This window comes from Cenococcum geophilum, assembly GCF_001692895.1.
Source record: "Cenococcum geophilum 1.58 unplaced genomic scaffold K441scaffold_7, whole genome shotgun sequence".
NCBI classification, from domain to species: domain Eukaryota; kingdom Fungi; phylum Ascomycota; class Dothideomycetes; order Gloniales; family Gloniaceae; genus Cenococcum; species Cenococcum geophilum.
The window spans coordinates 3,240,655-3,259,965 of NW_027137565.1; the positions used below are offsets into that span (position 1 = coordinate 3,240,655).

General features: G+C 50.7%; 7 protein-coding genes across 7 annotated transcripts; 3 read left to right on the forward strand and 4 right to left on the reverse strand.

The window, feature by feature from the left end:
• Positions 1 to 2,896: 2,896 nt before the first annotated feature.
• Positions 2,897 to 3,259, reverse strand: K441DRAFT_544566 (PR-1-like protein; the record flags this gene model as incomplete). Its single annotated transcript, XM_067642770.1, has 1 exon — positions 2,897 to 3,259. A coding segment is annotated over one exon (363 nt), but the record flags the coding sequence as incomplete, so codon positions are not given.
• Positions 3,260 to 4,360: 1,101 nt separating this feature from the next.
• K441DRAFT_674506 (alpha/beta-hydrolase) lies at positions 4,361 to 7,308 on the reverse strand (the record flags this gene model as incomplete). The annotated part of the gene is made up of 4 exons (XM_067650760.1): positions 4,361 to 4,960; positions 5,062 to 6,329; positions 6,360 to 7,140; positions 7,189 to 7,308. 4 exons carry the CDS (start codon positions 7,306 to 7,308, stop codon positions 4,361 to 4,363), a joined length of 2,769 nt encoding a protein of 922 aa, XP_067507916.1.
• Positions 7,309 to 8,184: 876 nt separating this feature from the next.
• On the reverse strand, positions 8,185 to 10,151 carry K441DRAFT_654573 (uncharacterized protein). Its single transcript, XM_067647702.1, has one exon. The coding sequence runs from the start codon at positions 9,810 to 9,812 to the stop codon at positions 8,418 to 8,420; it is 1,395 nt and encodes a 464-aa protein (XP_067507917.1). The 5' UTR covers positions 9,813 to 10,151; the 3' UTR covers positions 8,185 to 8,417.
• Positions 10,152 to 10,278: 127 nt separating this feature from the next.
• On the forward strand, positions 10,279 to 11,423 carry K441DRAFT_629487 (pre-rRNA-processing protein-like protein TSR2). Its single transcript, XM_067646234.1, has 2 exons — positions 10,279 to 10,367; positions 10,418 to 11,423. Exons 1-2 carry the CDS (start codon positions 10,304 to 10,306, stop codon positions 10,957 to 10,959), a joined length of 606 nt encoding a protein of 201 aa, XP_067507918.1. The 5' UTR covers positions 10,279 to 10,303; the 3' UTR covers positions 10,960 to 11,423.
• Positions 11,424 to 11,462: 39 nt separating this feature from the next.
• K441DRAFT_604378 (BSD-domain-containing protein) lies at positions 11,463 to 13,019 on the forward strand (the record flags this gene model as incomplete). The annotated part of the gene is made up of 4 exons (XM_067645339.1): positions 11,463 to 11,770; positions 11,828 to 12,563; positions 12,634 to 12,666; positions 12,727 to 13,019. The coding sequence occupies exons 1-4, from the start codon at positions 11,582 to 11,584 to the stop codon at positions 13,017 to 13,019; spliced, it is 1,251 nt and encodes a 416-aa protein (XP_067507919.1). The 5' UTR covers positions 11,463 to 11,581.
• A 3-nt stretch (positions 13,020 to 13,022) lies between these two features.
• On the reverse strand, positions 13,023 to 16,048 carry K441DRAFT_321839 (Ran-binding-domain-containing protein). Its single transcript, XM_067641169.1, has 3 exons — positions 15,826 to 16,048; positions 15,705 to 15,770; positions 13,023 to 15,655 (listed from the first exon to the last, which is right to left on the reverse strand). The coding sequence occupies exons 1-3, from the start codon at positions 15,898 to 15,900 to the stop codon at positions 13,460 to 13,462; spliced, it is 2,337 nt and encodes a 778-aa protein (XP_067507920.1). The 5' UTR covers positions 15,901 to 16,048; the 3' UTR covers positions 13,023 to 13,459.
• A 607-nt stretch (positions 16,049 to 16,655) lies between these two features.
• On the forward strand, positions 16,656 to 19,069 carry K441DRAFT_543795 (uncharacterized protein; the record flags this gene model as incomplete). The annotated part of the gene is made up of 5 exons (XM_067642748.1): positions 16,656 to 16,775; positions 16,834 to 17,863; positions 17,913 to 18,194; positions 18,244 to 18,944; positions 19,004 to 19,069. The coding sequence occupies 5 exons, from the start codon at positions 16,656 to 16,658 to the stop codon at positions 19,067 to 19,069; spliced, it is 2,199 nt and encodes a 732-aa protein (XP_067507921.1).
• Positions 19,070 to 19,311: the final 242 nt, after the last annotated feature.

The window sequence follows — 19,311 nt, forward strand, 5'->3', positions numbered from 1 at the left end:
GCCGTCGAGGTATAGGTTTAGTGATGCAGAGAAGCAGTATTGGTCGACCGCCGCGTTAACCGCGGCGGCACGGTTCCGGTACTCTCTGGCGGTATCCGGACGGTGCAGGAAGTCGCAGAGGCCTACGGCATGTGAAAGCGTAATAGAGTAAATGAGACTATTATAGGTTGTTTCACACTCTCCTTGACGGTGACTCAGTGGTATGCCCATTCCATGCAACCCTTTGGACGGATCATGCCATTCCTTGACCCAGTTGACGAAAGGCCAAGCTTCGTCGTCGAAGCGGACCTCGAGGGTTCAGCTGGCAGTAGAAGTGATCTAGGATGCGTCGATAGTCCCGATGTACTGCCTGACCAACGTAATGTCATTGAAGTAGCTTATATGATTGTGAATCATTAGAATCTAATAAAGTAAAATTCCGCGGTAGCTTCTGTATTGGAAGGGATTTCGATGGACTTGTCTGACTGAAGAAAGTCATCCCATTGACTTACAGAAATCGGACCACTAGAGATTAGAGCTTTAGCAAATCGTTTCTCGATTTCTGGTAATGCTGGAATCGGCCGTTCAAACAACTTCCGTGGAAATACCTCTTGGACGATAAACGCTGAAATCACAATAATTATTCTACCCAATGGCCCAAACGCCTTTGTCTCTACAACCCCAGCCATACGCGCTCCAAAATCGGCATCATCTTGAGTCTTGCGGTTTCAGTCATCGTCGTTGAAGTTGGCATCTTCCCATCCTTTAAAGACAACTTGGGCATCAACTCGCTCATTAACGCGCATGAGAGGAGGACCAAGTTCGTAATTCCAATCCGGCCGAGGGATAATCTGAATTGAACTATCTTCTTTTGCCTTCCATGTTGGATCAGTTTGGAGTGTATTTTTTCTGAGATGAAATTAGTATTTAAGTATTTAAAACTATGGCTTATAAGTCTACTTTCACTAACGGTGCCATGGAGAAAAAAACCTGGCCGGTTTGGCCTCATCATAGATGAGTTTCCCGCGTGCGCGCTAGAATATCTCAAAACTGTTGCACTGATGGTATTTTTACCTGGGACTAATTGAGCAGCAATATCAACAGTCTCGTAGCACCAGCGGCTCGGATAGCTCTTGCAGGGCCCGAAACTGACGCTATTTCCATTGACAAAGAGTCGATAACGGGTATCAGCAGGTACTCGTACAATGTATTCACAGAAATCCGTATTTCGGATATGGAAGACTTTACGGAATAGAACAAACTTTACGGGATCCGTAGAGTCGTCATATGGTGACACGTAGATCCATTTGGCTTCTTCTTTCCAAGGTGATGAAGGCATGGTGATAGGATTGAATAAAGGATACAATATACCAATTTACATTTTTTTTGGAAATAAGCATACCTAGGATATTGCATGGATAGAGGTTATTCGCTAGGCTCGACCAATTGCATGGGAACAGGTCCCGACACGGCATAGCTACTTCTGATTCGGGTTGGAAAGACCGAAGCAACCGAGAGGTAAAACCAGGACACGAAGAATTTCTCAGTTAAGAAAAGGAGGCACCTGACACCAGGGGCACAATCTGTTTGCCATGAGAGATTGCCGACTTGCGCGGACTCGCAAGTTTTATTGGGATGCTGGGGTCTTGCGGGGTTCCCTATCTCTGCATCTACTTATTTGCAAAACACTTCCACATCACGTTTCACAAGTTCCAATAGTTACAGTCGATTATAATAGACTACTCTTACGTTAAACCACTGTATTGCAGAACTACCAGGCAACTCCACAAGCTCTAATTCCCTCAAAACCCTTTATCCCGTCCACCGCACTCATTATTCACCAGTCCACGCACTCTTCCCATTCCAATTCCCGGGCGGCGCATACCTCCCAACAACCACACACGCGCCATTTCCCTTAGCCATGCCCAAACCGACCTTGGTTGTGGTCGGCCAAATACACTGCGTCCAATGGCCGTAGCTACCAAAATTCCCCTGGCCAATCGGCTCCCCGTGGTAGTTCTTCTCCTCGTCGAGCCACATCTGCGTTGCCTTAGCGGACGAGCCCGAATCTTCCGGCCAGTTCTTGGCCAGGTTCTCGCCCGATGTGCCCGAGTGCTTGAATTCGTTCGTGTCGACCAGGTACTGCGCGTACTTTTGAGCGTCGGCTGCGAGCGACGCGTCCCATATCAGCGCCGGCCGGCTGACATGAGTGCTAGTGGAGATGCGTTGGCGGGCTGGAGGGGTTAGAGGTTAGTTTTTCTCAGTATAGAAGATATAATGGGATTAAGATCGTGGTAAGGATAGGAGATAGAAGGGAAAGGGTAGGTAGGACGGGATATGGTAAGGACGGGTAAAATACCGGCATTATGCAGCTGGAGAGCGTGTTTCTGGTCATCGTTCAAGGAGGCTACTTCGGGTTGCTGTTGGGGAATGTTCAGAACCTGGCCAACTTCGATGTCATCAGGGTTGGTGATTTCGGGGTTTGCAGCTTCGAGCTCTTGGAGTGTAATGTTAAATTTATAGGCAATGGCGGATAAGCTGTCGCCTTCAACAACGGTGTAGGTCATGGTTTCTTGGGGAGGATAGGAAGATGGGATATAAGCTTTGCAGTGTAGGAATTGAACGAGCGACTTTATATAAAAGTAGACCCCTAACTCCAAAGTCTATAACCTTATCTTTGACAATATCCGAGACATAAGGGTAGTGTTAATCCTGTCTCGGAGCCTTCTAGGCGGCGATCTTCAATCGTGTTCCTATCTAATTGTTTGATCCTGTCGACCTATTGCCTATCACTCTGTCTGGTTAACAGATCTCACCTAAGCAAACTAGGCGATTATAACAGACTACTGTATTGCAGACCCATCAAGCAACTCCACAGCTCCAATTCCCTCAAAACCCTTCATCCCGTCCACCGCACTTATTTGCCAGTCCACGCACTCTTCCCAGTCCAATTCCCGGGCGGCGCATACCTCCCAACAACCACACACGCGCCATTGCCCTTAGCTATGCCCAAGCCGACCTTGGTCGTAGTCGGCCAAATACACTGCGTCCAGTGGCCGTAGCTGCCGAAATTCCCCTTGCCAATCGGCTCCCCGTGGTAGTTCTTCTCCTCATCGAGCCACATCTGCGTTCCCTTGGCGAACGAGCCCGAATCTGCTGGCCAGCTCTTGGCCAGGTTCTCGCCGACGCCAGGTGCGCCTGAGTGCTTGAACCCGTTCGTGTCGATCAGGTGCTGCGCGTACTTTTGAGCGTCGGCTGCGAGCGACGCGTCCCACGTCAGCGCCGGCCGGTTGACGTGAGTGCTGGTGGAGATGCGTTGGCGGGCTGGAGGGGTTAGAGGTTAGTTTTTCTCGGTATGGGAGATGTAATGGGATTGAGATCGTGGTGAGGATAGGAGATTAAAGGGAAAGGGTAGGTAGGACGGGATACGATAAGGACAGGTAAAATACCGGCATTGTGCAGCTGGAGAGCGTGTCTCTGGTCATCGTTCAAGGAGGCTGCTTTGGGTTGCTGTTGGGGTTGCTCCCCCGGCTGCTTGGGGATGTTCAGAACCTCGCCAACTTTGATGTCATTAGGGTTGGTGATTTTGGGGTTTGCAGCCTCGAGCTCTTGGAGTGTGATGTTGAACTTATGGGCAATGGCGGACAAGCTGTCGCCTTCAACAACGGTGTAGGTCATGGTTTCTTGGGGAGGATGGGAAGATAGGAAGATGGGAATATTTAAGGCGAGTATTTAATGGATGATGAGAAGGCTATTTGGATAATGAGAAGCCGAGAGAATTTAAGCTGTGTTTATATAGAAAAGCTTGTATACCCGTATTACTGTATATTAGGGCGTTCTTGTACCACTTTCAGATCAATCGCTGAGGCCTCGGCGTTCCTATCCAATTGTCTGATCCTGTCGACCTGTTGCCTACCACTCTGTCCGGTCAACAGATCTCACCTAAGCAAACCAGGCGATTGTGTCTTGGGCTAGCCTGTTCAAGTCACCTAAGACCACAGCCTAAGCCACAACAGTGTCCTGAACGGCAATATAAGCGTCAGCGCATGTGGCTTGACTGCTCACAGGGACAAAACACAAAAAGGTTCTGTAGGGACGAGTGACATAGAGGTAGAAGCTATGGAGCACATTAAGTGCATGCGACTAAGCACTAGGGTGATAATCCTGGGGGCTAAGTAGAGCGAGAGGTCCGTGCGCTCAGCTCTTAGCCACTGCTGTTCCTAAAGGATGTTGGTACTAACGGACCGCCAGTAGCCGTATTACTAGGTCCATCGTTGCGATTTATTTTAGTTTGAGACGAGAGAATGCGCTTTTGGCGATAAAAACACCTTAGCTCTGCCAAGAAATTTCACGCTTATTGGTCACACCCAGTTTGTTCAATTCAGCTCAGATCCTCCTGGGCGGTGACAAACCTCTCTATAGCTGGCCTCTCCGCGTTCTCTCTCTCTCTAGGGCGAGGTTCTTCCTCTTCGGCCACCCCATCGGCTTGCAAACTAGTTAGCGTAACCGTGCTGGCATTGACATCTCTCCCTTCGCCTTCAACCACTAGCTTGAAAGGATATGCAATCCCATCACGCGTTGGTCTCGTCGAGAGAGTGTCGCTCTGCGGTATGATGGTCGGTGGAGAGCTCGGTCTAGACGCTGAAGATGCTAGGACCGTCCGCTCCTCCTTCTCTAACGGGGCTGTGCCTGGCGTTACTTCAGTGTACCCTGGTGTCGGTGGAGCTAGATGCTCGAGATCCTCTATCTCGGCACCGGCTTGGCCGCGGTCTGTGACGGTGCTATGCCGTGAGCGAGAGCGTGAGCAGGATTCGTTAGCGGCGAGAAGGCCAAGGCGGGCGGAGCGAGTAGAGGAGGAACGGTAGCCGGATTTTGGGATAGGCTTTGGCTTGGGTTGGGAATTTGCAGCACCTTCTGTATTGGTTGCGGCTGTGTTGATTGGTTGGCCTGAGTTCGTATCTGCCTTCTCTTCTCGCTCAATCTAGTGGAATGCCTTGTCAGTCCCGCCGCTCGAATGTTTACCATGTTATAAGCATTACTGCCTCGAAGATTCGTCAGCAGAATGAAGCCATAGATACTTACCGTAATCATATCATGCTTGCTTCCCCACAGACTCCACAGACTCATTCCCCAACTCCTCTTCTTTGCCTTCTCTTTCTCCATGCCCTTGACCCTTCTACCCGCTAGCGCTGTTGGTGGCGGCGTTTCACCATCGAAGCCCTCAAAGCCCCGCTCCATGTCTTGAATGCGCTTCTTTTGCACAGCGCATTTCTGCCGGGCGAATTTTTCGTTCCATTGGCGCTGTGCTGTCATCCATTTCTGCACCGGACCTGGCTTGATAACTCCGATCTCAGACGCAGAGAGTTTAAGTGCTTCAAGCTCGGTGGGTGGTGGCAGAGGATTTATGTTACCATTACGATCTATCCTTTGGCGGATCATATGCTTCTCGAAGGGTGGCAAGGGATCACCTGCCTTCCCTACTGTGCGTCCTTTAGAGGCTTCCCTAGAGACATGCTCGAAACCAACACTCTGGGCGCTTCTAGGCATTGATAATTTGATATCGTCCGGAGATAGGTTGCTGTCAGATTCGTTGCCTGACGAGGATGTGGTGCTAATTACTGAGACGTCATCATCGTCAAGAATGTCGATGGCTGTTTTCTGAGCTCGGGCGAGTGCCCAAGCACCGAACTGTGCGATGCTACGGTACATGTATTTCGCTGGACGCGTGAAACTAAGCGTTGGTGCGACATGGCAAAGATCATCCCACACTTGAAGTTGGACGTTGGTGGGTCGGTATCTTGCAGCTTGGGAACTAATGAATTCGGTAGAGAGGTGGGCTGAAGGAGCGGGCAAGTAGGAAAGAGGTGCTGCAGCTTTGTGGGCAAGGTAGATTTGCTCGTCCCGAAGGAGTTCGCCACCCCCGATTTGAATAAATAGAGGAGGTAGGCCGCCGAGTGTAGGCTGAAGCACAGGGGATACAAGAGGGTGTGTTATGAGGTGGTTGGCGGCATAAATTTGAATTTGGTCTTTGATCTCAACGACGTTTCCATTAATAGTAACAGACAGGAGGGAGTTAAGTCCGATCGCAGGATTGTCAAATTGTGTGAGAGAGATTTTATCGTCGTCGGGAGGTATTAAAGTGGTCAGGTCCTGTCTTTCTGCATCAGAACGAACGGAGAAGCCACGAACCCTTTCCTGCTTGACTCGTTTCTCTGCAGCCCTCTGTTCCTTACTTGAGCGGGAAAGCGGATTATGAGACCCCTTCTTGTCTTTAGATTGGGGGTTGCAAAAATGGGTTTCGAGCTCTAGCAAGTCATCCGCATTTGGTGGCGCTTGACTTATTAGTGTGACTGATGATATTGGTGTTTAATTTTACTTACGCCAACTCATGCATGGTTTATGAACGAAACCATGTGCTGGAATATAGTCAAGTTCGTCTTTCCCTCCAAGGCTAGGGAAAGAGTGTGTAAGGTCCACCCAAGGCGATATTAGTATGGCTCCCGCAGGTAGAGAAACCTCTTGATCACGCAAAGTAACTAGCATGCTCATAACCATTCCTCCACCCGCAGAGTCTCCAGCAAGTATGATAGTGGAAGGGTCGTGTTTCTCTAACAAGTAGAGGTACGCGGCCAAGCAGTCGTGGAGTCCACAGGGGAATGGAAATTGTGGCGCAAGCCGGTATCGAGGAGCTAGCACTCGAGCCTTCAACTTCCGGGCGTGCCGCTGCATTTGATAGCGGTGCTCGTCTACACTACCAAAATAATATGCACCACCATGGACGTAGAGCATTATCCGCTGTCCCTCGCCTCCGCCAACCCTCTTCCTCTCATGGTAGTCTTTCCGCATTTCAATCCATTCTGCCTTCAAGGCGCTATTATCACGTCGCCATTGCCACCAAGTTTTCCCACCAACCTGCTGAATACCACCGGGGCCAAGCTGGGCCTGTATGTATTCCGCAGCTTTAGAGAGTTTCTCTTTGGGTATCTCGACCTCGTCTACCTTGACCCATCGCGGAACAGGGACCCATTGACTTGTAAATGCCTGTATGTCATCGACTGTGTGGAAGGACGCATAATGTAGGAATTGCCGGATAAGCTGTAGCCCCTCATGGTAGGATATGTGCGCGGTAGGCTTTTGACTTAAGGGTTTCCGATTCAGATACTGGCACAGGGGTAAGCACGGGTCTGTTGTAGAGCTCGAGCAGCTTACATGAGAGAACCAGGTTTGAATAACGGTGGGCGTAACGGCCGCACCGACAGTAACCGTATTAATAACCATTGTACTGCGAGTAGTTCGAGTGCGAGAAGTGATCAAGGACGTCGGGGACATTGAAGCTCGCAACTCCTCCAACTCTGCAGGACCATGTGCTCAGACGCGTTGAAGCAGTTAAATATTATATAAAGGCATTGCAGAAACAAGTACAAAATCTAAGACAGTATGGAATCATGGCTTAGGTAGCTGAGGGCGGAGAGTGATACGGCCGAGGAAACGGACAAGATAACACAGGTCAGGGTGTCAAGTGTGCTCAGGGCAGTCTGGCGGCAGATGGCGGGCTGGGCGGGCTCGGCTGGCGTCATTGTGCACGAGCCAATAGAACTCTCCAAACCGATCTGCAGCTAACCCTTACTGAAAGAGTAATTACACGCACCGCGATAGGCTAACCCGGAACTTCAAGAAGTAAAGGATCGTGAGTTCGTATTCCCTATCAAATACAGCCATCCTTAACACGTCAACTTGGGCACCCGTGTTTTTGATAAGTGCCTACCAATCAGATCAATAGAATTCAATACTTGTGCTAAAGAATACAAAGCTTTTGATTTCATAGCAAATTGATATATAAGCTTATTCTTGGAGTTGAGTCGCTCGATATGAGGTCTCTGGCAGTCGTCCTTCCTGCGGAACGGTATTTTTGCGGCCAAATTGAGTTTTTGAAGGACACTGCCGCCTCTGCCACTCCTTACTATCGCGATGTTTCCTTGCAGTATTTAGCAATAGCTCTGATAGAGCCTTCCTATTGCCTATACGCTCTACCTGGGTATATGTTTACTAGCCTCTGTGTAAGCTGAACAGTAGACGTTGTTAATCAAATAGCTTAATTAACTCGTGCCGCCAAGGTTTAGGAAGATATGTTTTCGCGGTCTTATTTAGGGGAACTTTGTACTGAGCCTTCTGAACAAGATCGGTATTAATTGTGGCACGATTGGAAGGCATAGTGGTGGTGTATTTGATGATTGAATTCTACATAGATATACGTTCTAGTGTTCGCGCACGGGCCTTCTCCACTAGGTGCCTAAACGTGTTCAGGGATGGCTCCCATGAGGAATGCTCTCTACCCATTTATCACCACGGTACTAACTACCAGTATCTGAAATTCAGTCTGACCTTAGGGATAAGATAGCCTTGGGATAAGATAGCCTTCTATTTAGCTGAGACCACGCCTACATCGCGGTCGCAGACTGGATCAACGCAGTGATGGTAGGATTCGTCTCGGGCTTCTTACCACAAGGCCTTTTCACCCCATCACCGTTGTGGCCATCATCTTCCCAATCCGGAGGCAGGAGTCCTTCATTTTTATACCTCCGGATGGCTTTTCCATAAATCCTGTTCCAGTCATCCGCCCCGCAGCGACGCCCGGCATGGCTGATCCTGCGAAGATAATCTGGCAGGCCGACTTCCGTCCCGTTCTTTGGGTCGAGTACCTTGCCTTCCGCCCACGACTGCAATTTCCGATCAAACCAGTCGATCGTGCACCAACTGCACGTCGTCTCGTTTTCACCTGGCCCGAAGCGACGTTCTTCTATCCGCCTGCCTCCATACACGCTGTAAACGTCGTCGCATTCGTCAGTCTTGCTCTGCGAGGACCAGTGCGTGGGCACTCTCCTCGATATACGGGTGACTGCCTCGAAAAGATCCAACCCTTCCAGATTGCCTGAGTTCATGCCATCATTGATGAACCAGCTATTGTAGAGTTCCGCAGGGCAATATTCCCCGAAGTACTGCAACCTTCTGCCGACAGGAGATTGCCGGCAAGTATGCTGGAGACGACGCTTAAGAGTCGCAATGGTGCTTACTGGGCCGTCTTCGAGTCCAGGGTCTGCACTGAAAGCTCCCACATAACCTTCCATTATAAATTTGTCCTCGCTAGTGCATTGGGACATGATAAGTTGATAGGCTTGTTTGATGTCCTGCTGACAGCTGTTCTGGCATATTAGACCAGCGTAGAGGCTGATATCAGGCTCGAAGAGGGACTCATGCTTGCCGTCGTCCCAAGAACGATTCCAGATCTTTTCGTGACATCCGACATATGTAAGGGTGTTCCAAGCCGTTTGACACGCAGATGCAGGACCAGGGGTGAGCGGTGGGTATAGCTTCGGGAAGTTTAGGCGGTAGTTCCGCGAGTAATAAGTTTCGCTGAATGGAACACGGGAAGATTTCCTCCTGTAGTTGTAATAGGTTGGACATCTCTCTGGTCGTTTAGCAAGGATTGCAGTCGACGTGGTAAGGGCCACTACAGCAAGGAAAAGAAACACGATGAATCCGGCGATGAACATGCTCCGCTTGTTTCGCCCTTTGGTGTTCGATGTGAGCCAGACGGGTGTGGTGCCGCTGCGACGGAAGGGGTTCCAGCGACCGATTTTTCTGAAGAAGCCGTTCCCACGCGGCGAGCTTGGGTTCCCATTCCCTCGGGATCTATTGGAAAGAAGAGGAGCACTTGTGTTGTAGAGACCCTCATCTTCACTGACTTCGGCATCTTCCTGCGGAGCCTCGACTCCGTCATCAATAGGCTCATTGACGGGGACAGGAGTGTAATTCGAAGTGAATGGCCCTCCCATATTGGATGATATGGTCAGACTTGATTAAGAGTACTTATTGGAGAAGACCAAACACGTAGTTAACAGATGAAATTGAATATCAACTTGAAGTATGTTGATGAGAAACTTAAGAAGATATACGAAAGGGGATGTTGTTGCCTGATACACAGGTTGGAGGGGGAACTGGAGACGCGGTTTTCCAGTGGCGGAGCACCATGAACAGTCTTGGCTGAAACGTACCATGCACAAATACGGACTTCTAAGCATGCATTGATTGGCAATGATTTTCCGAAGGCCCCGAAGGAGCAGATGAGGATCATTATCCCAGGAATACGGGGAGTTGGCGAAGTAACAAGCGTGATTTAGCTCAACAGAGGGATAAGCGTGCGGCAGTGCTGGAACGACCCCACCTGTGCTCAAATATACGCAGATTTGCTACCAGTGAGGTCACTAATCGAAATTGGCGATCAACAGAAACCTTCCAATACTTTTCCAACACTGCCACCAGAAAAATGTCCGCGCCGGCCTCACAGCCCACAGAGGCGCAGGGAGCAGGATCCGCCGCAGTCTCGCTGGGTATACGCTTTAGATTCCTGATATTGACATAGAATCTGACTTATTCATAGAACTAATCCAAGAAAAATTCGAATTGGGGATTTGGTATGCCCTCTTCAACTGGTCAGTTCTCACCGTCGCCGTTCAAAACCAATGGGGAGGACCAGACAGTGAAGACAAGCGTGACTGGCTTGCCGGGGCGATATCGGAGGTCTTCCAAAACCAGCCAGAAACCGATGCGCTCGATCTGGAGGTTGTGCTACTACAGGCTCTAGAAGATGAGTTCGGCGTCCGGCTGGAGGATGAAACCGAAGTGGCTGTTGCGCGAGAAATTATGAACATAAGAAAAGAGACTGCGGAAGGCAACTTTTCCACTGTGGATGCTCTGCAAGCAAGGTGGTTAGAACGGAAGGGCAAGGCTATTCAGACAGGCCCTATCCAAGTAGTCGAGCGGAACCAGGAGGGTGAATGGGATAGTGTGGATGGGGAATCTGACGAAGATGACGATGTGGAGATGTCAGATGCTCCTGCTCTCGTTGCACCAAAGGAGAAGCCGGCTCCCGAGATGGATGAAGAAGGGTTTACAAAGGTTGTTGGAAAACGAAGAAAGTGATACCTACTACAAACCTCCAATTCCTGCTGCATCGCATTGCTATCTGGATTCGCGGAGTTTGTGATGGTATGGGTTAGGAGTTACTGCGAAAGAAAAATCTTTACACGGTATGATGGTTTGGGATACCCCCATAGGAGTCTTACTCTCCGGTACTAAATTCTGGAGCATCGCTGGCTTACAGTCTACTTGTTAAGGGAGGGCGGTAGAACTAGAGCTGAAACTGAGTCTCTTAATCGAGCAAGAGAGGACAGTCTTGGTGGGCAATGGTAACTTTGACTGACACCAATACCAACGAAAGCCGAGGCTTCTCCAAGACACTTTATGAAAACAGCCCTAAAGAAAGGCCATCGAGATTTAATACAGTCGTATATTTATGACGAAGCAATTGCGCCAAGACTGTGTATAAATGATTGTGCATAAATGCCAATCCAGTTCAATGTATTGAGTCATTTTTCGAAGTTCACTGTTCTGCTTGCGGCTGATTCCGTTGCTTGCGAGGCTGTCCCACCTCCGCATCCAGCCTCAACATTAAGCTCTTAGCTTCACAACACCCGCCCACATCACCGACTATAGTCATACCACCACCCTTTTGGCCCTCTGCTGTTCCCCGCTACAAGTAACAATGGACGCCGCATACGATCATATCCAAGAGGAGAGCTTCCCCGACAACGAAGCCCCGCAGCAGGACAAGGATAGCTCGCAACGCCGCAGCAACGACTTCAACTCGGAGTTTCAGGAGGCCTATAAAGCTATTTCTAGTAGCCCATGGGCTGCACGACTGGGAGGTTTTCTAGGGAATGTGAAGAAACAGGCACGCAACTGCAACAGTAAATGATTTCAAGATCATTCTAATGTTCGGTGTCGATAGGGCGAACAATACTATGACGGTGCCCGAAAGGAATACACCATCGCGAGCGAACAGGCCAGCAAGGGGATCTCTTCTATCATAAACAGAACCCGTTCCCTCTCCATCACTCACCCCACAACAGAAGCCTCATCGGTTCCAATAGAAAAAGACGCTCCAATACCAGAAGAGCCCAGCTCACCCGCGCATCCCGACCGCCCCGAATATCTCCCCGCCGACATCGTCAAGGAAGCCGAGGGCATGCTCTCGCGCTTCCGCAGCGAAGCAGCGAAGCGTCTAAAAGATATCGAGCGCGCCGAGGACGCAGCGGACGAGGCTCTCCTCAAGTTCGGCAGCAACATCCGCAATTTCCTCCGCGAGGCCGTCACTATCGCGCCTCCAACCTCGCCCACATCGTCTTCCGACCCCAGCAAAGTGTTGTTCGAGAGCAAGGACTCCGAGGGCAAGCGCGTGATCCACACGACCCGCTTCGATGCGCAGCTACACGTCATCCACTCCTCCCTCGACAGCTTCATGAAAGACCCTGTGAGTCCAGAGTGGGCTGCGTGGTCGAAAAACTTCGACATCGACGCTAAAACAGAGGCAGTCGGGCGGGATCTAGAGAAGCACGAGGAGCTACGCCGGGCCATGGAAAAGCTTGTCCCAGAGAAAGTCGAATACGCGCAGTTCTGGAAACGGTACTACTTCCTCCGCCACGTCATCGAAAGCGAAGAGCAAAGGCGGCGAGAAATGCTAAAAGGTATCCAAACCCCTTTTCCCTAAATCCTTCTACCATTGTTGGAAACCGCTGACACAGCTCTACCCCGCAGCCTCCGCAGCCGCCCCGCTGGACGAAGAAATCGGTTGGGACGAAGACTCTGAGGACGAAGAATCCGAAGACGAAGAATCCGAAGACGAAGAAGACGAGGACGAGGACGAAGATGAGTCCGACGATGACGAGTCGTCCACTCCAAACCCGTATCCCACAAACCCGCTCGCCGCTTCCAAAGAAACGCTGAAGCCGGGCGAGAACCCGCATTCAGATCCCCTCAAACCCGCCGCGTCCCCACGCCGCTCGAACGACCAACAGTCCCAGGCCGACAGCGACGCGAGCTACGATCTTGTAAGCGGCGCGACGAGCCGGGCGCCGGGGAGCCCGCGCGATGTGAAGAAGGGGGCTGTGGCTGAGGAGAGCGACGAGGAGGATTGGGAATAAGGGAGAGAGCGCGGGAGCGCACACAACTGTTTTCGAATATTTTTCTTTTTCCGCTTTAGTTAGGAGGGCGGCCTTTGCGGCGTTTTTAGTGGTGTTTTTGGGAGGGTCTTTAGTTTGAACCCGCACATCGCGTTGTGTGAGGAGCTTTGTGCATCGGCATTTGCTTTTGTAGCCGAGTGTGGAATGGAGCAACCTAGGTATTGCTAGTCATGTAATATTCGTGCTTGAGGCAACCTACCTTGCGGGGGGGTATTGTTGAGTTACTAATATTGCGGATAGATGGGGAGGCGTTCGGATGTGAATTTATGTTGCTTGTAATGCAATGCTATACTAGGTGGTATTTACAGCATGGACGTTCCAACCTCCTCCTCACGCCTCACCAAAAACCACATTTCCCTCCCGACTAAGTCCTTTGGCGCCACAACGAAATCCCCTTTCTCTCACAATCTCCCCCTTTTCCCACTCGAAGGCGGCGTCTCCAGCACCGCAGGCCCTGGCGCCTCCGCTTTCCCGAGCCCTACATACGCATTCGGCTGACCCATCTGCGGGCTACTGGACGTGTTCGGCGCGGTCGGCGGCCCGCGAAACGGCGGCATCGTCGTCGCTCGCCGCAGCAGCGGGCTCGGCGACGACAAGCTAGCGCGCGGCTGGGCCCGTATCTCGCGCGACGGCAGCGGGACATCCGCGCTAGGGATGCCGGGGCTTTGCGGGCTCGGTGGCGCGCCGAGCGGCGAGGATGGCGGCGCGGGGTAGGGCGACGAGCGCGAGGGCGTGCCGCTCCTGCTGCGCGAGTAGCGGGGCTGCGGGCCGTGGGGGTAGCCGGTGTAGTCGAAGCCGACGTCGGTGTCGTAGTCTTCGTGCCCGTCGTAGTGGTCGTATTGGTCGTGGTCATGGTCGTGGTTGCGGTACCGCGCTAATTCCCTGTCTCTGTCTCTGTCTCTGTCTTGGTCGTGGGCGTGCTCGAGATACTCTTCGCCGCGCCGCTTGATCGGGCTCTCATCATAGGGGTCGAAGCCTACTCTTTGTCTTGCTTCGCGCCGCACCCGTCGACGAAGCTCGGCGTCGCCGCCTGCGCCGACAGTTGAGGATTCCGAGAGAAAGAAAGTGAGTAGTTCGTCGGGTATGGCGAGGTGAGAAGATTGCTGAAACTGTTGGAGAGCGGTAAGGCGGATGAGCATTTCGAGGAGCGAGAGAGACGTCCGGATGGCTGGAAGTGCGGATGGTTTGGGGGTGTATTGGGGTAGTAGGTTCATAGGCTTTTGTGGCGAGGGGATTAGTTGGGTGTTAGGTGGTGGGGGTGTGGAACTAGGAGAGGGAGTGCGAATGTTGAGTTGAGAGATTCCCGATGTAAGTAACGGGTCTAATGAATCAGAGCGGGGCGCTTGTGGGGGTTTAGAGGGGGTATTGGTCGCAGAGGTGCCCACTTCTACCTCGCTGTCGTCGATATCGGATTCGCAAGACGGTTCTTCTGTGTAGATTTCGAATGCGAGCCATTCAGAGTCGAGGTTTGGCGGTAGGCGCCAGGGATGGTGCTGTGGCTGTCCTTGCTCCTCAACGGGTTCTTCTGGAAGGGAAACTGATGATTCACGACGAATTTGCTCATCCAGCTCCGACTGTTCATCGCATTCGGAAGGTATCTCGGGAGGGTGTGCATGCGTTGGTGACTCCTCCTGGTACCAGTCTGGCTCTGATGTGTATTGTTCCATCATCCGGCGTGGGGGAACGGCATTTACATCCCTCTTCAGTAACAGAATTGGGTTATTTGTTTCGCCATCAACGCCGATGTTTAGGATTTTCCCCGTATCAGCGTAGAAGATTTTCGAGATCTCATGAATGGGCACAATTTCCCGGATTCCGGCCAATGGAACCCCTTCGTACGGTCCTGGCTGTACTTCATCATCATCGAAGGTGTGGACCCGATCATCATCCAGATCTTCGACAATAAGAAGCTGGTAGGCAAACTCATGTGCTTTGCTCTCCGAGGGAATTTGAGTTGGATGGAAGTCATTTCTAACTCCATTTACCTGAACACCGTCTCTATGTCCAGTAGGACCACCATCCGGGGAGGGATACTCATAAACCCTCTCCAGAGGTACTCGCAGAAGTTTTAGTCGCGTTTTGTGCATCACTTCTTTCCATGTAGTCTCTCGGATACCTTCCTCGTCATGCGGTCTATACGCGTGCCCAGAGAATAGCATGTACATCGAGAGAGTGAATATCGGACCAATTTGTTGGAAACGAGCTGGTGTCATAGAATATTGAGTATCCCCTGCTGTGAGGAGAGTGCTCGCCTGAAGGAGCCGTGAAGGAGAAACCGTGGCTGGAAGTGTGGTTGACAAGCTAACACCGGAGGTAGTGATTGCTAAACTGATCAACGGAACAGCATCCTCTATACGGTCGAGCAACTTCTTAATATCGGAGATTATGAGCTTCAGCTCGAGTTCATTTTGTGCGCGTGATTTTGCCTTTGAACTACCTCGTCGAGCCAGCTCTTCTTCACCCACAGCTTTTGCAAGCCGGACTCCAAGAGATTGAATATCCCATCGCAGAGCTTTTGTAAGAGTAACAGCGGATTCCAAGGAAGTATTACCACGTGCAGCTATAAGCTCTATCATATCAATCGCGGGCGATATAATCTGCTGGGAATTAGAAACAGTTTTCCATGAGCCAATTAAGATGACAGACTCTGATCTTGCTCTCAAGTCGGAGTTGTAGAGCGGCAAGTTCTTCTCTCTCATTTCCTTTGACCGTCTGAATTCGTTTAGTGTAGGTGCCAACGGGATATTTTGAGCCAGGATGTCAGTACCTTCAATAGACGGGCGCAATGCCGAATGGCATAGCCACTTGTAATCGTTATGCCTGAGCGGATGGCATAGTTCATAGCCTGCTGGGTCACCTAAAGGAGCTATGAGTCAGGATGCTGGCCATGTGGAGAGACAGAAAGTAGAATTTTTATATGAAGGAAGCGGGAGATTTTCTTTCATAAATTAATCGCCCTACATTGTAGGAGTATTCCATGCAATAGTCCTAGTAAGCATACCTTTGATAGTAGTATATCCATGTTGGAATTGGAATAGAAAGGGCGAGAAAAGAAAAAGGCGGAAAGGAAGATCAAGGGTTAGAGGGACAGTATATGGAAGAATGTTGTTTTTTCAAGTTTGAATATTTATTCACGTTCTGTAAGTAAATTTAGTAGGAAAAAAGGAGAAGAATAAACAAGAATAAAGCTTCGGCATATTTCTGAAATGTTCTAGTGAATTTCAAGCGGCTTCGACGCGTCCCTTCTTATGTTTCTGTTGTCGGTGTGGTGTGAGCATGTGGTAAATGTTTGGTAAGTTTGGTCGCATAGAAATTAGGTGCCACCTCGTGCAGGTGGCACCGTGCACGGTGTGGCACTGACTCTTCCGCTGAGTCAGAGATTTATGCACAACACAGCCAACACAGCCAACCATCCTTCGTCCTGCCCCACGTCACTACCTACTGGGGGAGAAAGAGATAATCTCGACCTCTGTCGCCTGGACGGAATCAACCAACACCACTACTACCGCTTTCCATCCCACTATTTCCCCGGCCTCGAAGGCTTCCCCTCAGGCTCTCCATCGACGCTTTCGCTACCCCACTCGCTCATCTCTCAAAATGTCCGATCTCAATTCCTGGGAAGACGAGGAGGAAAAGCTCTCGCAGCAAACCCAACAGAACTTGAATCTCAACAACCTTCAAGCAAATACCTTCAGGCCAGGCGCCACCTCCTTCCAGGTAAGCCCCTCCCATATCAAGCACAAATCCTTGAATTCACACTAACTTTTCAACTCAGCCGGGCGCACAATCCTTTCAGCCAAGCGGACAATTTCAACAGTACGGCGGATATAACCAATATGGCCAATACTATAACCAGCAACAAGCATATGGCGGATACCAGCAATACGGTCAGCAAGGCTATGGACAGTATCCCCAATATGCTCACGGCGGACAACAAGGTTATGGGCAGCAGTTTGGCGCCTACAATCAGCAACCGGGAGCATTCCAGCAACAAAACCAGCAGAGGCAGGTCCCTGTTATTGCCAAACGACCCACCGCCGGCGATAACAGTTCGTCACAAACACCCAGCGCACCATCACCCGCTCCGGCATCCTCACCTGCGCCCGCGCCAGCCGCAGATGCTAGTAACAGGAATGCGGCGCCAAAGGCCAAGGTTCTGAGCATTGGGGGAGACACTGCACCGAAGGCAAAAGTTCTGTCAATTGGCGGGGATACAACTCCCAAAATCGAAAGCGCCGGAAAGACAAAAGTCCTCAGCGTTGGCGCAGCATCCACACCGTCTGGTCCCGCATCGGCAGCGAAGGAAAATGTCGACAAAGAAGCACCCGCGGCGAGCGCGAAGGTTACTGCGGCAAAGGCGATTGAAAAGACAGGAAAGCCTACCGGTGCCGCAGCGTCGTCAGGGAGAACATCTCCTTCATCTGGGAGAAGCAGCCCGTCGCGTGCGGAATCAAAAGCAGCCGCTCGAGGAGCAGATGCGGTTGCCAAAGAACAGGCTGCAAATATTGATGAGGAAACTCTAGCCGAGATGTATGGAAAGGAGCATGTCAACGTTATCTTCTTGGGTCACGTCGACGCTGGGAAGTCAACCCTAGGTGGAAGCATACTCTATGCCACGGGCATGGTTGACGAGCGGACAATGGACAAATACAAGCGTGAGGCAAAGGACGCAGGTCGACCGACATGGTATCTGTCATGGGCTCTCGATTTGACAAAGGAAGAGCGGTCTAAGGGCAAGACGGTAGAAGTAGGGAAAGGGTTCTTCGAGACAGAGAAACGCCGATACACTATCCTCGATGCACCAGGTATGTTAATACTCATCCTCGTCAAGAATTGATATTCTAACGCCCTTAGGGCATAAAACTTTCGTTCCCAACATGATTGGCGGAGCCTCGCAAGCCGACGTTGGCGTGCTTGTCATTTCTGCGAGAAAGGGAGAGTACGAGACAGGATTTGAGAAAGGCGGCCAAACCCGAGAGCACGCCATGCTTGCAAAAACACAGGGAGTCAACAAACTAGTCGTCGTCGTGAACAAGATGGATGATCCTACAGTAGAATGGAGCGAAGAACGATACAAAGAGTGCACATCAAAACTAGCGATGTTCTTGAAAGGCGTGGGATACAACCCCAAGACTGGTGAGCATCAATTATTCCAAAAAAATATTTTTATTATTAACCCCAACAGATCTCACCTTCATGCCTATATCCGCCCAGACAACAGTCGGCATCAAGGATCGAGTACCAAAAAGCATTGCGCCCTGGTTCGATGGCCCCTCACTCCTAGAATATCTTGATAGTATGCAGACGTTAGAACGGAAAGTCAACGCCCCATTCATGATGCCTATCGCCGCGAAATACCGAGACATGGGTACCATGATAGAAGGCAAGATCGAGTCTGGAGTAATTAAGAAGGGTGCAAGCTACGTAATGATGCCCAATCGAGAAACCATTGGCATCGCTGCTCTATACGGCGAGACTGAAGATGAAATTCAAGCAGCGACATGTGGTGACCAAGTCCGTATTCGTATTCGAGGCGTTGAAGAAGAAGATATCATGCCCGGCTTCGTGCTCTGCTCGCCCAAACGACCAGTGCATTGCGTGTTGGCATTCGAAGCACAGATCGTCTTACTCGAGCTCAAATCCATCTTGAGCGCCGGCTTCAACTGCGTGCTGCACGTCCACTCCGCTACGGAAGAAGTCACATTTTCGGCACTACTTCACAAGCTCGAGAAAGGCACAGGCCGTAAGAGCAAGAAGCCGCCAGGTTTCGCGACAAAGGGTATGAGTATTATTGCAAGGCTCGAAGTCACAGGAGGCGCAGGCTCGATTTGCGTGGAGCGATTCGAGGATTATCCTCAACTTGGGCGGTTCACATTAAGAGATCAGGTTTGTCACTATCCGTCTTCGCATCATAAAATAGACAATGTGGTACTAAATACGCCTAGGGTCAAACCATCGCTATCGGCAAAATCACCAAGTTGCTCACAGACCCGGCAGCATCAGCCGCTTAAGCCAGTTGGTAAAACTATTTCATTACATCCTCCGGTGGCAGAATCTGGAGGCGTATTTAGCATTATGGGTTAGGGTACGGAAGGTTGATCCTCGGACAGCGGGGTAGGATGGAATGGGTCAAGTAGTGCTGCGAATATAGAGACAAAAGCACATGCATTTACGTCGGTACTATCATTCTAGCCCCCGACAATTGACGCTTGAGATTAGTTGTGAAATATCGCGGCACTTAGTAGTCCACATC